We start from the raw sequence: 24807 nt of genomic DNA, 5'->3' as shown, positions 1-24807 counted from the left end.
ATGCCACTTCCGGGGACGGCCTCGCAGAGGGCATCTAGAGGCGCTGGCGGCCATCTTGATTGGAATCGCGCCCTGTTCCCTTGGTTACGGATTTTTGCCCCGGCTCTTTCCCGGAATTACAGGTGCGAGGTAATACTTTTAAGTAACACTGGCCGGTCGTGGTGGCTCACGCCTGTAATCCCAGGATTTTGGGAGGTCGAGGCGGGCGGATTACCTGATATCAGGAGTTCGAGACCAGCCTGGCCAACATGGCGAACCCTCGTCTCTACTAAAAATACAAAAATTAGCCGGGCGTGGTGGCGGGCGCCTCTAACCCCAGCTACTCGGGAGGCTGAGGCAGGGAGAACTGCTTGAACCCGGGAGGCGGAGGTTGCGGTGAGCCGAGATCGCGCCACTGCACTCCAGCCTGGGCGACAGAGCGAAACTCCGTCCCAAAAATAAAATAAAATAAAATAAAATAACATAGACCCTCGCAGTTTGATGTACACGCTAGTGTGTATACCTGGAGTCAGGTATTCAGAAACCAGATTTTATTCTTCAAGGAATCCCAGGATGCTAGAAAGGTTGATTGATTGCACGGTAGGTACTCACATAAGCACTAAAAACATTAATGTGAAAGGGGCACTGTTTGACAACTTGTGCGATCAGTGTGACAGAGTTATGACTACCACAGTTGCCTAGTATATAAAAGATGCGCAGAAAATGTACTTCTGATCGTGATTTTTCCCCAGTTTTTAAGTTACCATATAATTCACATACCATAAAATTTACCCCTTTACAGTGTACAAGTCAGTGATTTTTGGTGTATTCACAAAGATGTGCAAACATCACCACTAATTCCAGAATATTTAATCACCTCAAAAAGAACCGCCTCGACACACACACACCCAGTAGCAGTCCACCCGCCACTTCCCCCTCCTGCCAGCCCTTGGCAGCCAATAATCTACTTTATGTTCAATGGATTTGCCTATTCTGAACATATATAAATGGATTCGTGCAATGTATGGCTTTTTGTGTTTGACTTCTTTCACTATCTGTTTTTGAGGTTCATACATGTTGTAGCGTGGATCAGTACTTCCATTTTGTTAGGACTGAATAATATTCCTTTGTATGGATATACCACATTTTGTTTATCCATTTATCAGCCTAGGTACTTTTTTTTTAGACATAGTCTTGCTCTGTCACCTGGGCTGAAGTGCAGTAGTGCGATCTTGGCTTACTGTGCCGTCCGCCTCAGCCTCCCAAGTAGCTGGGATTACATGCACGCACCACCACACCTTGCTAATTTTTGTGTTTTTTAGTAGAGACAGGGTTTCACCATGTTGGCCAGGCTGGTCTTGAACTTCTGAGCTCAGGTAATCCACCCGCTTTGGCCTCTCAGAAGTGCTAGGAATACAGGCGTGAGCTACTGTACCCAGCCAGCTTATGTACATTTGAGTGGTTCCCATTTTTTGGCTATTATGGATTATGCTGCTTTGTGTTTTTTTGTTTTGTTTTGTTTTGCTTTGCTTTGTTTTGTTTCTGAGACAGTCTTGCTCTGTCACACAGGCTGGAGTGCAGCGGTGCAATCTCAGCTTACTGCAACCTCCGTCTCCTGGGTTCAAGCGATTCTAGTGCCTCAGCCTCTCGAGTAGCTGGGACCACAAGCATGTGCCACCATGCCCTGCTGCTTTGAATATTAGTGTACAAATTTTTGTGTGGACATATATTTTCAATTCTCTAGGAGAAAAATTGCTGGGTCATATGCTAACCCTTAAGTGTAACATTTTGAGGCACTGGTAAACTGTTTTCCAAAGCACCTGCACCACTTAAATTCCCATGAGCAATGTAAGAGAGTTTGGTATTAGTTTCCTATTTCTGTTGTAACAAATTATCACACATTTATTATTTTATACTTCAGGAAGTCAGAAGTCTGAAATCAGTTTTGCAGGTCTAAAATGAAGGCCGGGAGTGGTGGGCTCACACCTGTACCAGCACTTTGGGAGGCCGAGGTGGGTGGATCACGAGGTCAGGAGATCAAGACCATCCTGGCTAACACGGCGAAACCCCATTTTACTAAAAATACAAAAAATTAACCAGGCGTGTTGGCACACGTCTAGTCCCAGCTACTTGGGAAGCTGGGGCAGGAGAATCACTGGAACCTGGGAGGTGGAGGTTGCGGTAAGCCGAGATCGCACCAGTGCACTCCAGCCTGGGCAACAGAGTAAGACTCCGTCTCTTAAATAAATAAATAAATAAATAAATAAATAAATAAATAAAATGAAGAAGTCAGTAGGACTACATTCCACCTGGAGGCTTCAGGGGAGAATTGGTTTCTTGGCTTTTTCCAGCTTCTATAGACTGTCTGCATACTTTGGCATTTCTCCATCTTCAAAGATAATCAGTTGAACTTCTCCTTCCATTGTCATATCTTTTTCTCTGATGCTCTGACACTGCTAACTCCCTCTTAATAAAACCCTTGTGATTACATGGGCATCACCTGGATAATCCATGATACTCTCAAGATCCTTAATCATATAGCAAATTCCTTCTGGGCATATAAAGTAACATATTCACAGATACCTGGGGGTTCTCAACATCTTTGGGCTGGGAGTTGAAGGAAGCATTGTTCTATCTACCAAAGGTTCCAATTTCTCCACTCCTCACCAAAACTTAGCATTGTCCATCTGTTTTATTAGGCCATCCTAATGGATATGAGTGATTTTCATTTCATATCTCATTGTGATTTTCATTTCCCTGATGGCAAATGATGGTGAGCATATTTTCATGTGCTGATTAATTGCCCATTTTTATATCTTCTTTGGGAAAATGCCTATCCAAATCCTTTGCCCAGTTTTTAAATTGGATTGTCCTTTTATTGTTGAGTTCTAATATTTTCTCATGTATTCTAGATATAAGTCCCTTACCTGATATATAATTTGCAAATATTTTATCCCATTTAGTAGGCGTTATCTTGTTAATGTCCTTTTCAGCACAGATCTTTTGAACTTTGTTGAAGCCCAGTTTACCTATTTTTTTCCTTTTGTTGCCTGTGCTTTTGGTATCATATCTAAGAAGCCATTCCCTATTCCAACATCACAAAGATTTGCCCTATGTCTTCTTTCAAACATTTTTAATTGTAGCTCTTATATTTAAGCCTTTGGTCCATTTTTATTTTGCTATATGGTGTGAGATAGGCTTATTCTTTTGTATATGGATATCCAGTTGTCCCAGCATCATTTGTTGAAAAGATTATTCTTTCTCCATTGAATTGTCTTAGCATCCTTTTGCAATATCAATCGACCATAATTGTAAGGATTTATTCCTGGACCCACAATTCTATTTAATGGATCTGTCTGGTTTTCATTATGCTAGTTCCACACCTTTGATTACCATATAGCATTGTAGTAAGTTTTGAAACTAAGAAATGTGACTTTTATGATTTTGCTCTTTTGCAAGATTGAATTTCCATATGAATTTTAGGGTCAATTTCTCAATTTCTGCAACAAAGGCAGCTTGGATTTTTATTTATTTTATTTTATTTTTATTTATTTATTTTTTGAGATAGGTTCTCCCTTTGTTGCCCAGACTGGAGTGCAGTGGTGTGAACACAGCTCACTGCAGCCTTGACCTGGGCTCAAGCAGTCTTCTCACCTCAGCCTCCCGAGTAGCTGAGATCACAGGCATGCACCACCACGTCTCGCTAATTTTTAAATTTTTTATAGGGATGGGGTCTCATGTTGCCCAGGCTAATCTCAAACTGCTAGGCTCAAGCAATCCCCTTGCCTCAGCCTCCCAAAGTGTTCAGATTATAGAAGTGAGCTACAACACCCAGCCTGACTTCTTTTCCTAGTTTGTTGAATGCTTTTTATCATGCAAGTGTGTTGGATTTTGTGTGTGCTTTTTCTGCATCTATTGAGATGATCATGTGGTTTTGTCCTTTATTCTATTAACATTTTGTATTACACTGATTTTCATATGTCCAACCAACCTTATATTCCTGGAATCAATCCTATTTGGTCATGGTGTATGATCCTTTTTATATGTTACTGGGTTCAGTTTGTTGATATTTTGCTGAAGATTTTTGTGTCTATATTCATCATATTGGCCTGTAGTTTTCTAGTGGAATCTTTGTTTGGCTTTGGTATTGGATTAATACTGGCCTAATAGATTGAGATGGGATGTATTCCCTCCTTTTTAGTTTTTTGGAAAAGTTTGTGATGTCTGCTGTTAAGTGGCAGGAATGGTAGTGATGTTAGTGAGATTTTGCAGCAGTTATTAAGGATTTTTTTTTTTTTTTTGAGATGGAGTCTCACTCTGTCACCCAGGCTGGAGTGCAGTGGTGCGATCTCAGCTCACTGCAACCTCCGCCTCCCAGATTCAAGCAATTCTCCTGCCTTGGCCTCCCTAGTAGCTGAGACTATAGGCGCCCACCACAACACCTGGCTAATTTTTGTATTTTTAGTAGAGACGGGGGTTCATCATATTGGCCAGGCTGGTCTTGAACTTCTGACCTTGTGATCCACCTGCCTCGGCCTCCCAAAGTGCTGGGATAACAGGTGTGAGCCACTGCACCTGGCTAAGAATTTTTTTTTTCAGTAAAAATTTATTAACCCACTCATTATTATCAGAATACAAATAGAAGTACACTGCACAGTGAAGAATTTGCATAGCAAATGAATGACATGAACAAAATATTCAGAAGTGTCACACACTTAAATTGATTAATTCAAGTATTTATTTTCGTGAAAATAATTTGTGAATGGCATGGTCCCTATCATTCTCCCCTTAATAACTTTTCAGTAACATGTTGTACTGACATGTTCAGTAATTGTTGTAAGTTAATACAATTGTATTTCATTTATCTTTAAATTGTAGTTGTTTTGATATATACATGTAATTTGAACTGGCCTCTCATGAAAAAATTCCAAATTAGTATTTAACAGTACAAAGTTACTAATCACCATTTAAAAAAATGTACAATACAGCTGAGTAAAAGTATAGAAAATATTGTTATATTTTATAAATCTAAATATAGGTCAAGTTATTCTTGACAAATTCTTCGGGAGGAAGCTAATGCAAACAAATACTAGAGCAGCACCCCCTATAAGGAAGTACATGATCCTTAGCACTTTGGGAGGCCGAGGCAGGCAGATCTCCTGACGTCAGGAGTCCAAGACCAGTCTGGTCAACATGGTGAAACCTGGCCTCCACCAAAAACACAAAAATCAGCCGGGCATGCTGGCAGGAGCCTGTAATCCCAGCCACCCAGGAGGCTGCGGCAGGACTGGCTAAGAATCTTTAAATAGGGAGATTATCTTGGATTTTCCAGATGAGCACCAATCTAATGACAATGGACTTTATAAGAGGGAGGCAGAAGTTTAAGAGTCAGAGAAGGAAATGTGATAATGGAAGCAGAGGTCAGAGTGAGAGAGATAAGATGTAATGCAGCTGGCTTTGAATATGGAGGAAGGAGCTACAAACCAAGGAATTCAGGCAGCCTCTAGAACCTGGAAAAAGCAAGGAAAGAGATCTTGATTTTAGCCCCATAAGACTGGAACTTAACAATTGTTTTTTGTCTTTTTTTTTTTTTTTTTTTTTTGAGATGGAGTCTTGCTCTGTTGCCTAGGCTGGAGATCATGATCTCAGCTCACTGCAACCTCTGCCTCCGGGGTTCAAGCAATCCTCCTACCTTAGCCTCCCGAGTAGCTAGGATTACAGGCATGGACCATCATGCCCGGCGAATTTTTTTTGTATTTTTAGTAGAGGCGGGGTTTCACCATGTTGGCCAGGCCTGTCTCAAACTCCTGACCTCAAGTGATCCGCCTGCCTTGGCCTCCCAAAGTGCTGGGATTACAGGCGTTAGCCACCACGCCCAGCCAAATCTCGGCTCACTGCAAGCCCTAAGAATTTGACCTCCAGAACTGTAAGATAATAAATTGATGTTGTTTTAAGCCACTAAGTTTGTGGTGATTTGTTACAGCAATAGTGGAAAATAATACAGTTGCCAAATGGGAGCATGAAATATGAGTACAAAATAAAATTTTCCAGACATGATAGTAAAAGAGATCTTATTTTGCATCTGAGAAAACTAGAACCTCTACTATTTTGACCTTCTTATTAATAATACGCAAGTATGGCCGGGCTCCGTGGATCACACCTGTAATCCCAGCACTTTGGAAGGCTGAGGGAGGTGGATCTCCTAAGCTCAGGAGTTCAAAACCAGCCTGAGCAACATGGTGCAACCCCGTCTCCGCCAAAAAATACAAAAAATTAGCTGGGTGTCATGGCATGCGCCTGTGGTCCCAGCTACTTGGGAGGCTGTGGTAGGAGGATCACTTGACCCTAGGAGGCAGAGGTTGCAGTGAGCAGAGATTGTGCCACGGCACTCCAACCTTGGTGACAGTGTGAGACTCTGTTTCAAAAAAAAAAAAAGAAAAGATGCATGTGTATGGCTGCCTTGAACCCATATACCAACTATCAGTAACTACCAGCTATAAATTGACATTAACAAAGGTGTATATTTACTTTGTACTGTATTAATAAAGTAAAATGTACTTGTAGACAATTTTATAAACAGCATTTTCTCATTCCACAGGGAAATAATGGTCAAAGTCATAAAATATAGCAAATTCATCTCCAAAATCAACACAAACATTTCTGGAAGATAATTCCATGTAAACCTTAGACATATTAGGAAAGTTGAATATTTTCACATAAGCTATTGGAACAAGAGGAAATAAGAACAGATTCTAAAAAATTAAAAACTGCTGCTATACGAATAGAAAAGTATATATCGTCAGTAGTTTCACTGAGCTGGCTGTCTATCCATAAATTTATGATCAGCTGTGCAGTACATGATGAATAAATGAGTGGAGTTGCAAACATTTTTTTTTTTTGAGGCAGAGTCTCGCTCTGTCGCCCAGGTTGGAGTGCAGTGGCGTGATCTCGGCTCACTGCAACCTCCGCCTCCTGGGTTCAAGCGATTCTCTTTTTTTTTTTTTTTGAGACAGAGTCTCGCTCTGTCGCCCAGGTTGGAGTGCAGTGGCGCAATCTCGGCTCACTGCAAGCTCTGCCTCCCGGGTTCACGCCATTCCCCTGCCTCAGCCTCTCCGAGTAGCTGGGACTACAGGCGCCCGCCACCATGCCCGGCTAATTTTTTTTTTTATATTTTTAGTAGAGACGGGGTTTCACCGTGGTCTCGATCTCCTGACCTCGTGATCCACCCGCCTCAGCCTCCCAAAGTGCTAGGATTACAAGCGTGAGCCACTGCGCCCGGCCTCAAGCGATTCTCTTGCCCCAGCCTCCCGAGTAGCTGGGACTACAGGCGCATACCACCACGCCCGGCTAATTTTTTTGTATTTTTAGTAGAGACAGGGTTTCACTGTGTTGGCCAGGATGGTCTCGATCTCCTGACCTCATGATCCGCCTGCCTTGACCTCCCAAAGTGCCGGGATTACCGGCGTGAGCCACCATGCCCAGCTGCAAACATTTTTTATAATGGGCTTAAGGAACAATTCTCCATGATGCACCTTAACAATACAATCTTTTTTTTTTTTTTTTTTTTTTTTTTGAGACAGGTTTTGCTCTATTGCCCAGGCTGGAATGTAGGGGCATGATCACACCTCATTGCAGCCTTGACCTCCCTGGGCTCAGGTGATCCTCCTACATCAGCCTCCTGAGTAGCTGCAACTACAGGTGTGCAACACTACGCCCAGCTAATTTTTATATTTTTTGTAGAGATGGGGTTTCACCATGTTGTCCAGGCTGGTCTCGAACTCCTGGGCTCAAGCAATCTGCCTACCTTGACTTCGGCCTCCCAAAGTGCTGGGATTACAGGTGTGAGCCACCGTGCCCAGGCAACGATGTGATCCTTTTAAATTGAAAAGTATTATTTGTCAACAAAAGCAATCCACTGCATTCACTGTCAAAAGTAGTACTTAGTGGGAGGCTGAGGCAGGCAGATGGCTTGAGCCCGGGAGCTCAAGATCAGGCTGGGCAACTGGCCAAACCCCTTCTCTATTTTTTAAAAATAATATTACTTAATTTTTTTAAAAAGTAGTACTTAGTGTGATAGCTATACAGGGACTCTGGTTCTAACATTAGCTTTTAAGTAATCCTAGTGAGTTACTAAGGCAATTAAATGGCAAAGAAATTCATAAATGAAATTCTAGTCTCACAAAATATTATATAGTTAAAAAATAAGACTTTATTTTACTAAATTTGAAACACTTATAAATAGGTAAGGAGCTTAACATGTATAATGTTTTCATCAGAATTTAAGATTTTTTATTTTCCTTTTCAATTTAAGGTAGAACTATACTATAGTGTAGATCAGTTTCTTTTGCAAGATTACAAATCTCAAGAATATTCCACTTCTTTATACTTTTAATAGACATGAGTTCTTGCTATCTTGCCCAGGCTGGTCTTGAACTCCTAGTTTAGGCAGTCCTCCTGCTTTGGCCTCCCAAAGTCTGGGATTACAGGCATAAGCCACCATGCCTGGCCTACTTTTTAATATTTTTCATGTTTTCTAAAATACATATGTATCAGGTTGGGTGCAGTGGCTTACTTACGCCTGTAATCCCAGCACTTTGGGAGGCCAAGGTGGGTGGATCACTTGAGGTCAGGAGTTTGAGAGCAGCCTGGCCAACATGGTGAAACCCCGTCTCTACTAAAAATACAAAAAATTAGCCGGGCATGATTGTGCACGCCTGTAATTCCAGCTACACGGGAGGCTGAGGCAGGAGAATTGCTTGAATCCCGGAGGCAGAGATTGCACTGAGACAAGATTGCGCCATTGCACTTCAGCTTGGGCGACAGAGCGAAGACTCCGTCTCTAAAAATAAATAAATAAAATATATATGTATCAATTAGTAGTATGTTTGGCTATTACAGAGTGACCTAACAAAGACAGTAGCTTATTTCTCTCTTAGGTAGAAAGTGGCAAAGCCTCAATGCCTTCTCTGCCTAAACAGCAGCAATAGCTACAGGTTTGGAATGACATTCACAATCACAGGACCCCAATAAGCCTTGTGGAACCCAATCTGGCACCCAGCTCACTTAGTATTCCAGGATACAGAACAAGGAACAGCACAGCAACACAGCAGCATGAGACTTATTTCTGCAGGAGTCTTTACTCCAGCCTCCCAAGTGTCAGCTGAGGGGTAAAGAAACAAGATCATTTTGGGTGGGTGCAGAAGCCACCTGACTTAGAAGCTTTATGCTCCAGAAAAACCAATTCCTGTTGAAACAGTACATGAGTATTGCTTCCAGAAATATTTGCAATAAGGAACACCACACTTAAGGAATCCCAAAGCCCATGTTGTGAATGGGCATTTGTAGTACGTGTTTGTCTTCCTGGTCCAGATAGTTTACCAATAAGGTGTCTTTTTTTTTTTGAGACACGGTCCTGCCCTGTAGTACGGTGGCATGGTGTGATCTCGGGTCACTGCAACCTCCACCTCCTAGGCCCAAGCAATCCTCTTGCCTCAGCCTCCTAAGTAACTGGGACTACAGGCGCACACCACCATGCCCAGCTACTTTTTTGTGTGTTTTTTAGAGAGACAGGGTTTTGCCATGCCACTCAGGCTGGTCTCGAACTCCTGGATTCAAGTGATCCACCCATCTTGGCCTCCCAAAGTGCTGGGATTACAAGTGTGAGCCACCGTGCCCAGCTAAGGGCTCATTTTTAATCATAAACAATATTGCCTAATATTACAGCTGACATTCCATTATTACCTTGCCTAGTAGGTTTCCAGAGAAACAGTGGTGAAAGCCAAATTCGAGGTCATTTCACCACGGAGAAAGAAAGGATTTTATTAACCCTTTACTCATTAGCAGTCCTGGGTAATCTCACAGTATTAGGACCCAGTCTTCTATATTGCTGCTCTGCCATTCATGGCTTCTATTTCCAAAGTTACTTTGAAGTCCAAGAGTGCTGCTGGATGGAGCTCTAGCTACCAAATCCATGTTCCAGCAGGAACAGATGAGCCCTCCTGCTTCCTCTTAAGCCTTTAAGTTTAAGGAAACTTCCCAGAAGCACCACTCAGCACTTGTTTTTTTCTTGTTTTTTTTTTTTTTTTTTTTTCCATCACTCAGCACTTCTTATTCCATGTCAATGCCAGAACTTAGTCATATGACCACATATATCTGCAAGGAAAGCTAGGCACATTGCTAACCTGAATACATTCTGGGATTCTGATACAAAGCAAAAAAGGGAGAATAGATAATTGGGTCAGGCATTTAGCATTCTCTCCTATACATACATATAGGGGGAACAATAAGCTGTTCATTAAAAGCTGAGACTAAAAAAAAGTCATAAATTATTAGCTGGGCATGGTGGCATGTGCCTGTAATCCCAGCTACTTGGGAGGCTGAGGCATGAGAATCGCTTGAACCTCCGAGGTTGCAGTGAGCCAAGATCGTGCCACTGCACTCCAGCCTGGGCAACGAGAGTGACAGACTATCTCAAAAGTAAAAAAATTAAAGTCATACAGACATTGGGAAGATTATGCTTATAATCATCTGCTTATGATTTGAAAATGCTTTTTATTAAGGTAAGTCATTTTCCAATTAAATACAAAACTTTTTGAAGAAAAAATTATTTGGGCCAGGCATGATGGCTCACACCTGTAATTATAGTACTTTGTCAAGGCAGGAGGATCACTTGAGCTCACGAGTTTGAGACCAGCCTGGGCAACATGGCAAAACCCCATCTCTACAAAAAGTACAAAAATAAGCTGGGTGTGGTCACACACCCCTGTAGTCCCAGCTACTAGGGAGGCTGAGGTGGGAGGATGGCCTAAGCCCACGAGGTGGAGGTTGCAGTGAGCCCAGATTGTGCCACTGCACTACAGCCTGGGTGATAGAGCCAGAACTTGATTTAAAAAAAAAAAAAATTATTCATCCTAGAACATTAGCTCTTTAATCTGTTAAAATAGCTATATCTCCATCAATTGTGAGATGTAATTAACATGAGGTATGTTTTAACTTACTGGTACTAGGTTAAACTATAGGAAATTGCTGTTTTTTTGTAGTTGGAAACAATCAAATATTGGCAATTTTACACAGCTCAACCTGTAACAAAGTATCAAAGAGTGAATAATTTACTTAAAAAATATAAACTAGCACAGATTTAGTTTACTGCCATAATAAAATGACTAATACAGCTGAATTCCAATAGTCTTTCTCAAGTGGGAATTATTTTTCTCGATAAAATACTTTGTTGTAGACTAAAAATAGGCCCCAAAGATTTCCATGCTCTAATCCCTAGTATTAATGCCTGTGTATGTTAAATGACCTAGCAAAAGAGACTTTGCAGATGGAATTAATGTTTTTTGGTTTTTGGTTTTTTTTTGAGACGGAGTCTCACTCCGTCACCCAGGCTGGAGTGCAGTGGGGCAATCTCAGCTCACTGCAACCTCCGCCTCCCGGGTTCAAGCAACTCTCCTGCCTCAGCCTCCTGAGTAGCTGGGATTACAGGTGTGCACCACCACACCTGGCTGATTTTTGTATTTTTAGTAGAGACAGGGTTTCACCATGTTGGCCAGGCTGGTCTTAAACTCCTGACCTCTTGATCTGCCTGCCTTGGCCTCCCAAAGTGCTGGGATTACAGGTGTGAGCCACTTCACCTGGCCAGAATTAATGTTACATACCTTTGGCTGGGTGCAGTGGTTCATGCCTGTAATCCCAGCACACTGAGAGGCTAAGACAGGAGGATTACTAGAGCCCAGGAATACAAGACCAGCCTGGGCAACATAATGAGACCCCATCTCTTAAAAAATAAAAGTAAAAAAAAAAAAAAACAAACAGCCAAGCATGGTGGTATGTGCCTGTAGTCTCACCTACTCAGGAGGCTGAGGTGGGAGGACTGCTTGAGCCTGGGAGTTCAAGGCTGCAGTAAGCTGTGGTCACACCGCTGCACTCCAGCCTGGGTGACAGAGTGAGACCCTGTCTCAAAAGAAAAAAAAAAATGTTGGCCGGGCGCAGTGGCTCACGCTTGTAATCCCAGCACTTTGGAAGGCCCAGGCGGGCGGATCACGAGGTCAGGAGATTGAGACCATCCTGGCTAACACTGTGAAACCCTGTCTCTACTAAAAACATAAAAAATTAGCCGGGCGTGGTGGCAGGCGCCTATAGTCCCAACTACTCGGGAGGCTGAGGCAGGAGAATGGCATGAACCCGGGAGGCAGAGCTTGCAGTGAGTCAAGATCGAGCCACTGCACCTCAGCCTGGGCAACAGAGCGAGACTCCGTCTCAAAAAAAAAAAAGTTATCGACTTAAAATAGGGAGATTATCAGGCCCGGCGCCGTGGCTCACGCCTGTAATCCCAGCACTTTGGGAGGCAGAAGTGGGTGGATCATGAGGTCAGGAGGTTGAGACCATCCTGGCTAACACAGTGAAACCCCGTCTCTACTAAAAATACAAAAAAATTAGCTGGGCGTGGTGGCGGGCGTCTGTAGTCCCAGCTACTCGGGAGGCTGAGGCAGGAGAATGGTGTGAACTCGGGAGGCGGAGCTTGCAGTGAGCAGAGATCTCGCCACTGCACTCCAGCCTGGGCAACAGCGTGAGACTCTGTCTCAAAAAAAAAAAAAAGAAAAAAAGGGAGATTATCCAAGTGGGCCCAGAGTAATCAAATAGACATTTAACAGTGGAAATGGAAGACAGAAGGGTAGGTCAGAGAGAGGGATGATAGAAGTAACAGGAATGATTCAAAATGGGAGAGGGGCTTCACCCACTGTTGCAGGCTCTGAAGAAAAGGGGATCATGAGCCAAGGAATGAAGGCAGCCTTCAGAAGCTAGAAATGACCCTCAGCTAACAGACAACCAGGAAAGGAGACTTTGATCCTTTAACTGCAAAGAACTGAATTCTGCCAACAACTAAATAAACAAGGAAATGGATTTGCCCCCCACCCCAAAACCTCCATAAAGGAATGCATTCCTGCCAGCACCTTGAATTTAGCCCAGGTAAGACCTGTGTCACGCTTCTCACCTACAAAACTATAAGACAGTACATTTGTGTTAAGTCACTGAGTTTGTAGTAATTTGTAACAGCCTCAAAAGGAAAACTTATATACTTACCTTAATACAACCTTGAATTTAAAGGACTCTGAAGGGTCCCTAAAGTCATTTAAAAATATTTCATTTTGCTTTTTTTTTTTGAGACAGTCTTGCTCTGTCACCCAGGCTGGAGTGCAGTGGCGTGGCTCACTGCAAGCTCCGCCTGCTGGGTTCACGCCATTCTCCTGCCTCGGCCTCCCAAGTAGCTGGGACTACAGGCGCCGCCACCACGCCTGGCTAATTTTGTGTATTTTTAGTAGAGACAAGTTTTCACGTGTTAGCCAGGATAGTCTTGATCTCCTGACTTCATGATCCACCCACCTCAGCCTCCCAAAGTGCTGGGATTACAGGTGTGAGCCACCGCGCCCGGCCTCATTTTACTTATTTTTTGAGACAGGGTCTCACTGTGTTACCCAGGCGAGTACAGAGGCACAAACACAGCTCACTGCAGCCTCAACTTCCCAGTCCCAGGCCATCCTCCCAGGTCAGCTGCCCAGTAGCTGGTACCATAGGCACACGACACTATGTCCAGCTAATTCTAAAAAATTTTTTGTAGAGACAGGGCCTCCCTATGTTACCCAGACTGGTCTCAAACTCCTAGGCTGCTCAAGTGATCCTCCCACCTCAGCTTCCCAAAGTGCTGAGATTACAGGTGTGAGCCACTGCATCTAGCCTAAACTGTATTTTAAAAATCCAACTCATGTCTGGTCCCAAATGATTCTGGTAAAATAAGTTGTGTTATGACTGGATATGTGTGTATAGCCAATAAAATGCAATAAAATATTAAAAGACTGAAAGCTACACAGCAATTATTTTTATGTAACAACTCTAAAAAGTTCTTGACAAGTTATTATGAGAAACATTTCATCTAGGAGTGATTTCTAAGGCAGCATTTGAGTTTCCATAAAAACAGAACCTTCTGTCTCAGAAGGTATATCAATAAGAGGACCAGAATCTTCTATTTCCAAGTGCATTGGTTTCTCCTGTTCACAACTCAGGTTTGAACTGTCGTTCATTTGAATCTCTTCCTCTTCCAATTCCAAAGATTTATCTGGGGCTGAAGCTACCACTTCTTCGTCTTCATTTTCATGTAGAAAGTTACAAATCATGTTGGGTCGATAGGAGAAATCATTATCCTTTATTTGCAGCCATTCCACCCCACCTAATTTGGAGGGGATGAGGAATAAACAAAAAAAGAAACAAAAAATGAATTTTAGTATATTTTTTCTTTAATTTAAATTTCTATCCTATGAATACATGTCAAACTGAAAGCCTAACAGAAACCAAGGAATATGGTGTATGTAACTACTGATAAAATATAATTTGCATCTTCTCTGGAGACCTTGGAATGCCTATTAGGTAGGTACCATCAAAATCACTACAAGTTACCAACTTCGATTACTATTCCATGCCTTTTTCCAGAGTTCAGTTCTCAGCTCATTCTGAGAAATAATTTGAGCACTCTCTGCCATCTCATGCCTTCAAGGAAACTTAACTACTTCCCTACAATTTTTTTTTTTTAAAGACAAAGTCTTGCTCTGTCACCCAGGCTGGAGTGCAGTGGGTATGATCTTGGCTCACTGCAACCTCCGCCTCCCCAGTTCAAGCGATTCTTGTGCCTCAGCCCCCTGAGTAGCTGGGATTACAGGTGTGCGTTACCATGCCCGGCTAATTTTTGTATTTCAATAGAGACGGAATTTCACCATGTTGGCCAGGGTGGGCTCGAACTCCTGACTTCAAGCCATCCACCTGCCTCGCCTCCCAAAGTGCTGGGATCACAGACATGACCCACTGTGCCTGGTTATTAGTCCTTTTTCTTCCAATTCAGCTTCAACTATAGATGTTCGTATTTTTTTCCTGCAATAACATCGTTCTCTTAGCTAGGCTCAAAATCTTGAAACTATCCTTTATTCTGTTATTTAGCATAGTACTTAAAATAGAATGAATCTGATGTTCACTCATATTCATCCGTGTCTGTTTCAACGTAATTTACTTTAGAATGCAAGTTCCTAGAAGGTAAGGGTCACACTTCCTTTGTCCTGTTTTGCCTCCAGTATGTAGCCATGTTTGGTAGCCAGACTGCAAGATGGTCCCCAATGATCTTCACCTTCCTGGTATTCATGCCCCTGTGTAGTTCTGTCCCACACTGAATAGGATATTGTGGAAATGACAAGACTGTGACTTTTTTTCTTTGAGACGGAGTCTCGCTTTGTCACCCAGGCTGGAGTGCAGCAGCGTGATCTCGGCTCACTGCAACCTCCGCCTCCTGGGTTCAAGCAATTCACCCACCTCAGCCTCCCGAGTAGCTGGGATTACAGGTGCGTGCCACCATACCTGGCTAATTTTTTATATCTTTAGTAGAAATGTGGGTCTCATCATGTTGGCCAGTGGTCTTGAACTCTTGACCTCAAGTGATCCGCCTGCCTTGGCCTTCCAAAGTGCTGGGATTACAGGCGTGAGCCACCACGCCCAGCCAAGACTGTGACTTCTAAGGCTAGTTCATAAAAGACACTTTGACTTCTACCTTGTTTTCGTGGAATACTTTATCTGAGAGAAGCCAGCTGCCATATCACGAAGACATTCAAACAGTCTTGTGAGGAGGGCAACATGGCAAGAAACTGAGGCCTCCTGCTAACAACCAAAACAAATTTACAAGCCATATGAACAAGCCATTTTACTTCCAGCATTAGTGAAGCCTTCAGATGACTGCAGATAACATTTTGACTGCAACCTTATCAGAGACCTGGAGCCAGAACCACCTACCTAAACTGCTCCCAAGTTCCTGATTCACGGAAACTGTAAGATACTGGTTTTTCGTTGTTGTTTTAAGCTGTTAAGTTTAGGGGTAATTTGTTATGCAGCAGTAGGTAACTAATGCAGACTCAAATTGTTGGTTGCTTATTTATTTGACTAAACAAAACACCCAAAGATTCCCAAAGATCTGTCAGATTATTAAAGACTAGGAAGAGGAAACTCACTCTAATAAGAATATCCCAATGATAGCTAAGCTTATGATACAAGTCAGCCTTTCAAGTTTATTCTAGAACCTAGTATCTCTTTCTTCCTATAATTATTACAAGATGCCTAAAAAAGGGGATAGTTCAGGGATATACATAGTAAGAACAAGGGTTTATTATATAGTTGTATATAGGTGATACAATTAATTTTATAAGATCAATGTACCTTCAAATGTTTATTCCTTGTTAAGCTATAAATACTCATCATGAGAATCTTATTTACTAGAGTTTCAAATATGTTGTTGAGCAGTGAACTTTTAAACCATCAAATTATTATTTGTTCAACTCCAAAAACATGTGTCTGCTTCAGGTGAAAGAAGCACCAGTCTAAAAGTCTCTAGTATGTGGTGACCAGCAAGTGAAGAAGAATAAGTGGATGCAAATTAAGAACTCATCACTGTAATCCCAACACTTTGGGAGGCTGAGGCAGGAGGATCACTTGAGCCCAGGAGTTTGAGACCAGCTGGGTAACATAGTAAGACCCTGTCTCTATTTAAAAAAAAAAAAAAAAAAAGGTTGGGTGCGGTGGTGCACACCTGTAATCCCAACACTTTGGGAGGCTGAGGTGGGCGGATCACCTGAGGTCGGGAGTTCGAGACCAGCCTGACCAACATGGAGAAACCCCATCTCTCTACTAAAAATACAAAATTAGCTGGGTGTGGTGGTGCGTGCCTGTAATCCCAGCTACTTAGGAGGCTGAGGCAGGAGAATTACTTGAACCCAGGAGGCGGAGGTTGCAGTGAGCTGAGGTCGCACTACTGTACTCCAGCCTGGGCAACAAGAGTGAAACTCGTGTCCAAAAAAAAAAAAAAAAAAAGAAAAGAAACCCCGTCTCTACTAAAAATTAGCCGGGCATGGTGGTGGGCACCTGTAATCCCAGCTACTCAGGAGGCTAAGGAATGAGAATCACTTGAACCTGGGAGGCAGAGGTTGCAGTGAGCTGAGATCACGCCACTGCACTCCAGCCTGGGGGATAGAGTAAGACTCTGTCTCCAGAAAAGAAAAACGTCAAAAGAAAAAGAAAGGCTGGGCACAGTGGTCTCTTCAGGAGTTCTAGCCAAGCCCAGGCAACAGGGCGAGACTCCATCTCTACTAAAAATACAAAGGCCGGGTGCGGCAGCTCACGCCTGTAATCCCAGCACTTTGGGAGGCTGAGGCAGGCAGATCACGAAGTCAGTTCCAGACCAGCCTGACCAACATGGTGAAACCCTGTCTCTACTAAAAATACAAAAATTAGCTGGGCATGGTGGCATGCGCCTGTAGTCTCAGCTACTCAGGAGGGTGAGGCAGGAGAATCGCTTGAACCTGGGAGGTGGAGGTTGCAGTAAGCAGAGATCGCGCCACTGCACTCCAGCCTGGGCGACGGAGTGAAACTCCATCTCAAAAAAAAAGAAAAAAAAAACAAAAAAAGAAATAGCCAGGCATGGTGGAACATGCCTGTGGTCCCAGCTACTGGGGAGGCTGAGGTAGGGGGATGGGGGGCAGAGGTCACAGTGAGCCAACGTCGCACCACTGCATTCCAGCCTGGGTGACAGGGTGAGACCCTGTCTCAAATAAAATAATTAAATAATAATAATAATAAAAACTAGACTGAGGACTAACAACTGTGGTCCTAGAGTCTCCCCGACATTTAAAGCCAGCTTTTGGCCAGGGGCAGTGGCTCATGCCTGTAATCCCAGCACTTTGGGAGGCCAAGGCGGGTGGATCATCTGAGGTCAGGAGTTCAAGACCAGCCTGACCAACATGGCGAAGCCCTGTCTCTAATAAAAATACAAAAATTATCCAGGCCTAGTGGTGCATGCCTGTAATCCCAGCTACTCGGGAGGCTGAGGCAGGAGAATTGCTTGCACCCAGGAGGCGGAGGTTGCAGTGAGCCAAGATGGCTCCACTGTACTCCAGCCTGAGTGACAGAGCGAGACTGTCTCCAAAAAAAAAAAAAAAAAAAAGCCAGCTTTTTCCAGCTGTGAGCCTGTTGAAGGCTGCTGCAACTGCCAAAAGTTTCCAGGGGATTTCACCTTGGGAATTCAGAACTATTGTGATCACATCCACTTCGCTCACAAGGAAGTTTTTTCCCCTACACATCAGACAGGTAATATGCTGATACCATAACAAGGTTTGAGGGAGGCACATCTTACACATGAATGTAAAAACATAATCATCATGCTTATGAACTACAAAAAGATACAAGGAAGTTTTTAATTAAAGAAGGGAGAGGGGGAAGGAGAAGAGAGAGACAGAGAAGCACTACTGAATTCCCTAGGGCTTAGATATCAAGTTTCTTCAAAAACTCCTCAGTCATTTCCAATGCCAAGCAGATAAAAGATTTCTATGTCCCCAGTGCCCTAAGCTATATGAGAGTTCAACTGAATTTTAACTCTATGCTTGGTAGTTTACATGGAGTACCCTCAATTTTAATATATTAAACATATTATGAGGCCAGGCACAGTGGCTCACACCTGTAATTGCAGCACTTTGTAGGCCAAGGTAGGTGGATCACTTGAGGTCAGGAGTTTGAGACCAGCCTGGCCAACACGGTAAAATCCGGTCTCTACTAAAAAAATTAGCCGGGCGTGGCTGAGCACCAGTGGCTTACGCCTATAATCCCAGCACTTTGGGAAGCCAAGGCTGGCAGATCATGAGGTCAAGAGATCGAGACCATCCTGGCCAACACTGTAAAACCCCGTCTATACTAAAAATACAAAAATTAGCTGGCCCTGGTGGTGCGTGCCTGTAGTCCCAGCTACTCCGGAGGCTGAGGCAGCAGAATCGCTTGAACCTGGGAGGCGGAGGTTGCAGTGAGCCCAGATCGCGACACTGCACTCCGGCCCGGGCGACAGTGCGAGACTCCATCTCGATAAAAAAAAAGAAAAAAAAAATTTAGCTGGGCGTGGTGGTGGGTGCCTGTAATCCCTGTTGCTCAGGAGCCTGGGGCAAGAGAATTGCTTGAGCCCAGGAGGCAGAGGTGGCAGTGAGCCGAGATTGTGCCAGTGCACTCCAGCCTGGGTGACAGAGCAAGACTCTGTCTGAAAAAACAAAAAAAAATCATGTATAGTTATTACTAAAAAGTACAAGGACTGTCCTGGCATCAATGTATCATTGTCAAAGCCAGTACTGGATCACCTATTTTCAGAGAATAAAGGGAACTAACCAATGTTTTCTTCTCCTTCCTTCTTCTCTGTCAGAAGAGTTCTTGTCATGCTGAGCTTCTTCATTGTATGGCATTTATATTTTAGCACTGTTCTATTATTGCCTTCTGTATCAGCTAGAACAGAAATGAACGACATTATTATACTTCTTATGCCATCAAATAAAACAAAGATGAAGCCTTAATAATTCCAGTGTAGGGAGTCAGATTAAACTACTTCCTGTCAAGATAGTGTAGTAAATTCAAAGTATAACTCATCCCTCCTGCTCCAAGCATAGAAAAATGATAGATAAAATACATTAACAGGCCGGGCATGGTGGCTCACGCCTGTAATCCCTGCACTTGGGAGGTCGAGGCGAGTGGTTCACCTGAGGTCGGGCGTTCAAGACCTGCCTGGACAACATGATGAAATCCTATCTCTACTAAAAATACAAAAAATTAGCTGGGCATGGTGGCACACGCCTGTAATCCCAGCTACTCGGGAGGCTGAGACAGGAGAAATGCTTGAACCCAGGAGGCAGAGGTTGCAGTGAGCAGAGATTATGCCACTGCACTCCAGCCTGGGCAATAAAAGCAAAACTCTGTCTCAAGAAAAAAAAAAAAAATACATTAACAGTTGAAAGCACAACTGGATTCAAAATAACAAACATCTTCAAGGGACAGAAACACAGAGTTATGAGTGAGATTAAACCCATAGGTCTAACAGGCTTCATCCTTGAAATGGAAATTGGGGCCAGGAATTTTACCCTACAGTGTATTGGGATCTAAAATTCTACCAATCAAATTAAGGACCAAAGTCAGACTTACTACCTGAAGCCAAAGTATGGAGTAGGGACATTCTCAATCATGAAAGCCTGAGAAAAAAAATTGCTGCCAACCTGCTGCCTGGAGTTGAAACTTTCAGAAAACTATATGCCTAGGCAGGAGGGAGGATGAGGCCCTTGAGCCAAGGAAATGAAGCACAGACACTTCCATACATTGCTACTGTGAGTGTAAATTGATACCATACTTTAGAAAGTAGGCTGCTCTGCCTATGAAGTAGCCCTTCTTTTATTCCTTGGCCAGGAGTGGTGGCTCACACCTGTAATCCCAGCACTTTGAGAGGCCGAGGCAGGCAGATCACTTGAGGTCAGGAGTTTGAGATCAGCCTGGCCAACATGGTGAAACCCCGTCTCTACCAAAAATACAAAAGTTACCTGGGCGTGGTGGCAGGCGCCTGTAATCCCAGCTACTCGGGAGGCTGAGGCAGGAGAATTGCTTGAACCTGGGAGGCGGAGGTTGCAGTGAGCCGAGATCGCACCACTGCACTCCAGCCTGGTGACAGAGTGAGAGTCCGTCTCAAAAAAAAAAAAAAAGAATTCAGGAGAATGATCATCTCTGAAGACAGAGGGAAAGAAGTAAGTTTGGAAAGGGGGATAGAAGGACTTCAAATGTATCTGGAATGGGTGTTTTTGTTTGTTTTTGAGACACAGTCTATCTAGCTCTGTTGCCCAGGCTGGAGTGCACTGGTGCGATCTTGGCTCACTGCAACCTCCAACTCCCGGGTTCAAGCAATTCTCGTGCCTCAGTCTCCCGAGTAGCTGGGAGGCACATGCCACCATACCCAGCTAATTTTTGTATTTTTAGTAGAAATGAGGTTTTGCCATGTTGGCCAGGCTGGTCTCGAACTCCTGGCCTCAAGTGATCTGCCTGCCTTGGCCTCCCAAAGTGCTGGGATTACAGGACTGAGCCACCTGGCCCAGCCTGGCATGTTTTGTTTTCTTTTTTTTAACTATAATCTGAATCACGTTTGGGAAAATGGTAGGATATGATACAGCTAGACAATGGATACATGAGCTATTTAATATTTATTATGCTTAATTATGATTGAAATAGTTCATATTAAAAAGGGCTGGGCTAGCAATCACTTACCATGTTCAACATTTTCTTCAAATATAACACAGGTCCCAAGAGTGTCTGCAGAAAAATACCAAGGCAAATTGTTGAGAAGAGCTACCATCTCTGAAAAGCCCATATCAGAAAAAGTTCCATCTATCTGACATCCTCCTACCTTCATACTCCCCAGCAAAGACACAGCTGTCCACTTGCAGAATGGGCCTCTCAGTGTCAATGCCCTACAACAGAATAAAGGATCATAAAAAAAAAATCATTAGAAAAAGGCTTCAACATTGTAACCTTGCTACCAAGGAAACTAATCTCCAAAACTGGGGAACCTCTAGAGCATCTTGTCCTACCAAGTACAGGATAAACTACAACTGCTCTGATCACAGCAGTTACAACCTGAAGACTACTTAATTCATACTCAAGTAACAAGGTTTATTTCAATCAACATCCTCTTCAAGAGTAAGCTAAAAACAGAGGAAGTTTTGTCAACAGTAGTGCAAAGAGTCTATCTAATCTATCTGTCATCTATCTATTTATTTTTTGAGACAGTGTCTAGCTCTGTCACCAGGCTGGAATGCAGCGGCATGATCATGGCTCACTGCAGCCTTGACCATGAGGGTTCAGGCAATCCTCCCACCTCAGCCTCCTGAGCAGCAGCATGCCACCATCCCAAGCTAATTTATTTATTTTTATTTTTTTATTTATTGAGATGGAGTTTTGCCCTTTGTTGCCCAGGCTGGAGTACAGTGGCGAGATCTCGGCTCACTGCAACCTCCACCTCCAGGGATCATGCGATTCTCCTGTCTCAGCCTCCGGAGTAGCTGGGGTTACAGGTGCCCACCATCATGCCTGGCTAATATTTGTATTTTAGTAGAGACGGGGTTTCACCATGTTGGCCAGGCTGGTTTCGAACTCCTGACCTCGTGATCTACCCGCCTCGGCCTCCCAGTATTGGGATTACAGGCGTGAGCCACCACGCCCGGCCATTTTTTTTTATTATTATTGTAGAAAGGGGGTCTCGTTATGTTACCCAGGATGGTCTCCAATTCCTGGGCTCAAGTGATCCTCCCAACTCTGCCTCCCAAAGTGCTGAGATTACAGGAATGTATGTACTGTTCCAAATCACAATGTTACTTTCTCCAAATCTCTAACTTTCTCTTCAGCCACACATTCAAACAGGCAAGCAAAGTTAGCCATTTTCTCCTATCTGCTCCCATAGTCCCCCCTGTACTTCCACATTATACTTAATTATATATTAATTAATTATACTTAGTATACTTCTTATCCTTAGAGTTCACTACTTTGTAAGGTGAAATAAATATATCAATACTTGCGGATAGGTATTTCACCATTCATTCTTGCTTTACATTTAAGAAACTCTAGAACAATCCCCCCAAGTCTAGAAAACTCACCAAAACCTTGCATTTATTTTCACATTTTGAGAGGAAGTCTGAATCAATAATTCCTGATAATTCCACCAGAACCAACTGCTCCTGGTGAAAGAAAGAGGGGTTAACATGCTAGCACGCGAGCGGGCAAGAGGGAGCAATTAGCAAAAGAAGCCAAATTTCCCACATTTGTGAAAACCGGACCCTGTTTTCAGCAAGAGGACGCTACCTAAGGTAACTTCCCAGCACTTCCCATCCTAAGTACGGGGTGACGATTAGGGCTAAGGTCCCAAACTGCCCGGCTCCTCGCGCCCAGAAGCAAGAAGCCGATGAGGAGCGGCGGGGCCTCCCTCCCGCCTGCAGCTCCCCGACTCCCTCCCCCACACACAGCCAGCACAGGCATCACCGCCACTGCGGTGCAGGCTTTCGGCGTAGCGCTTACTACCTCCTCTTCCTCCTCTTCTCCGTCCTCCGGACCCCGCTCGTCCGCCGCCGCCATGGTCCCGCGGCGCCTCGCCTCCTAGTCACTGGCCACGCCCGCCCGGAGCCGCCATCTTGAGCACGGGCAGCAGCTCCGACGCGCAGCAGCTTATTGGGTTCCTGCCGCTCCGCTCCTCGCCGCGCAAATCGCTTCTGCCAGAACTCGAGATGTCGGCTTCCGGCGGGCGGGTGGCTACGGGCACCGAGAGCGCCGGCACCCACGTGGAGACTCGCCACGGGCCCCCTCTTTGCTCGGTGCCTGAGAGCAGGGGCGGAGGGTGGGCTGCTGTAGGCAGCGGAGCCCGCTCGGTCACGCAAGAGAGGCCCTGCGACCTAGGGAGTGGCCGGGCTCCCGGCCCCGCTGGCGGGGAGGACTGGCAAGGCAGAGGAGATAAAGGTGAAAGCAAGGAAACCATGGTTTCAGGCGGATCATGGACAGAAAGGCCTTGTGTTTGACCCGAGCACATTTCTTGGAAAGAAATTCTTAATATTGTGTGAGCGCTCATTGTTAATTCAATGTACCCCAAGCCAAGTTAAAGGCACATTCGGTTTAACACTAATGAGCGCCTACACAGTAAAAAGCACTGCACCAGGAGCTATGAAAAATAGAAAGTGAGCTTAAGTTTCAGGCCTGCAGGAGCATAAGATCTGTAAGAGGTACATAAATGGATCCAAGCAAGTGCTGTAAGAGATACACATTGTTATAGGAACACAGAGACCTGGGCAAGAGAAGTTTGAACAGAATTTTCAGAAGTATCCCATAGATGTTTCTGATTATGAAAGAAACGGTCTTCGTACTTGCGATAGCGTGATCTAGTGGTTAAGATCATGAGCTTTGGATTTTTATTTATTTATTTATTTATTTAGAGATGGAGTTTTGCTCTTGTTACCCAGGCTGGAGTGCAATGGCGCCATCTCGGCTCACTACAGCCTCCACCTCCCGGGTTCAAGCGATTCTCCTGCCTCGGCCTCCCGAGTAACTGGAATTATAGGCATGCGCCACCATGCCCGGCGAATTCTGTTATTTTTAGTAGAGACAGGATTTCTCCATGCTGGTCAGGCTGGTCTCAAACTCCCGACCTCAGGTGATCGGCCCTCCTGGGCCTCCCAAAATGCTGGGATTACAGGTGTGAGCCACCGTCCCCGGCCTGAGCTTTGGACTTTAATACCAGTTAAGTTCTGCTGCATTATTAACAGCAAGGCTTTGGGCAGATTGGTTATTGTGAGGATTAAATGAGACAATACATATAAAATAAATTTAGCCCAGTATTCAGCACATAGTAAGCATTTAAAGTGCATTTAATCTATTATTAGTAGTAATATATAAATTTTTTAGTATGATGCTCATTGTCTCTTTTTCTTTATTTTATTCTTTGTTTCTTTCTTTCTCTCTTTCTTTCCTTTCTTTTTTGTGACACGGTCTGGCTCTGTCGCCCAGCTTGGAGTGCAGTGACGCCATCGTAGCTCCCTGTACCCTCAAACTCCTGGGCTCAATGGGAGCCTCTTACCTCTGCTTCCTGAGTAACTGGGACTACAGCTGTACGCCACAGTGCCTGTCTTTACATAATGGTTGTATGAGTGTGCCATAACTTGATCCTCTATTTTTTAACACATAGGTTATTTACAATTTGTGGATATTGTAAATAACACTGTAGTAAACACTCTTTTGTGTATATTTTTGTCGTCCAGTTGCCTAATTAAATGTATAGGATTTCATAGCTTAAAAAAGTAGAAGGAACACTGGAGCTGTTAGAAGTACATTTTTTTTTTTTTTTGAGACGGAGTCTCGCTCTGTCACCCAGGCTAGAGTGCAGTGGCGCGATCTCAGCTCACCGCAAGCTCCGCCTCCCGG

General features: G+C 43.9%; 1 protein-coding gene, 1 long non-coding RNA gene and 1 other non-coding gene across 3 annotated transcripts; 1 reads left to right on the top strand and 2 right to left on the bottom strand.

The window, feature by feature from the left end:
* The first annotated feature begins 47 nt into the window (after positions 1-47).
* On the top strand, positions 48-16480 carry LOC115834445. The gene is made up of 3 exons (XR_004029334.1): positions 48-122; positions 15726-15839; positions 16369-16480. It is a non-coding gene; the product is annotated as an uncharacterized LOC115834445 (long non-coding RNA).
* On the bottom strand, positions 13840-23205 carry GTF3C6 (general transcription factor IIIC subunit 6). Its single transcript, XM_003255570.2, has 6 exons — positions 22921-23205; positions 22500-22580; positions 21254-21317; positions 21115-21159; positions 19207-19320; positions 13840-14203 (listed from the first exon to the last, which is right to left on the bottom strand). Exons 1-6 carry the CDS (start codon positions 22972-22974, stop codon positions 13923-13925), a joined length of 639 nt encoding a protein of 212 aa, XP_003255618.1. The 5' UTR covers positions 22975-23205; the 3' UTR covers positions 13840-13922.
* LOC115834585 lies at positions 18138-18241 on the bottom strand. Its single transcript, XR_004029524.1, has one exon. It is a non-coding gene; the product is annotated as a small nucleolar RNA U13 (small nucleolar RNA).
* Positions 23206-24807: the final 1602 nt, after the last annotated feature.

The sequence above is a fragment of the Nomascus leucogenys genome, chromosome 3 (genome assembly GCF_006542625.1).
Source record: "Nomascus leucogenys isolate Asia chromosome 3, Asia_NLE_v1, whole genome shotgun sequence".
NCBI classification, from domain to species: Eukaryota; Metazoa; Chordata; class Mammalia; order Primates; family Hylobatidae; genus Nomascus; species Nomascus leucogenys.
Note: the sequence above shows the minus strand (reverse complement) of the source record. Positions and strands in the feature narration are given on the sequence as shown.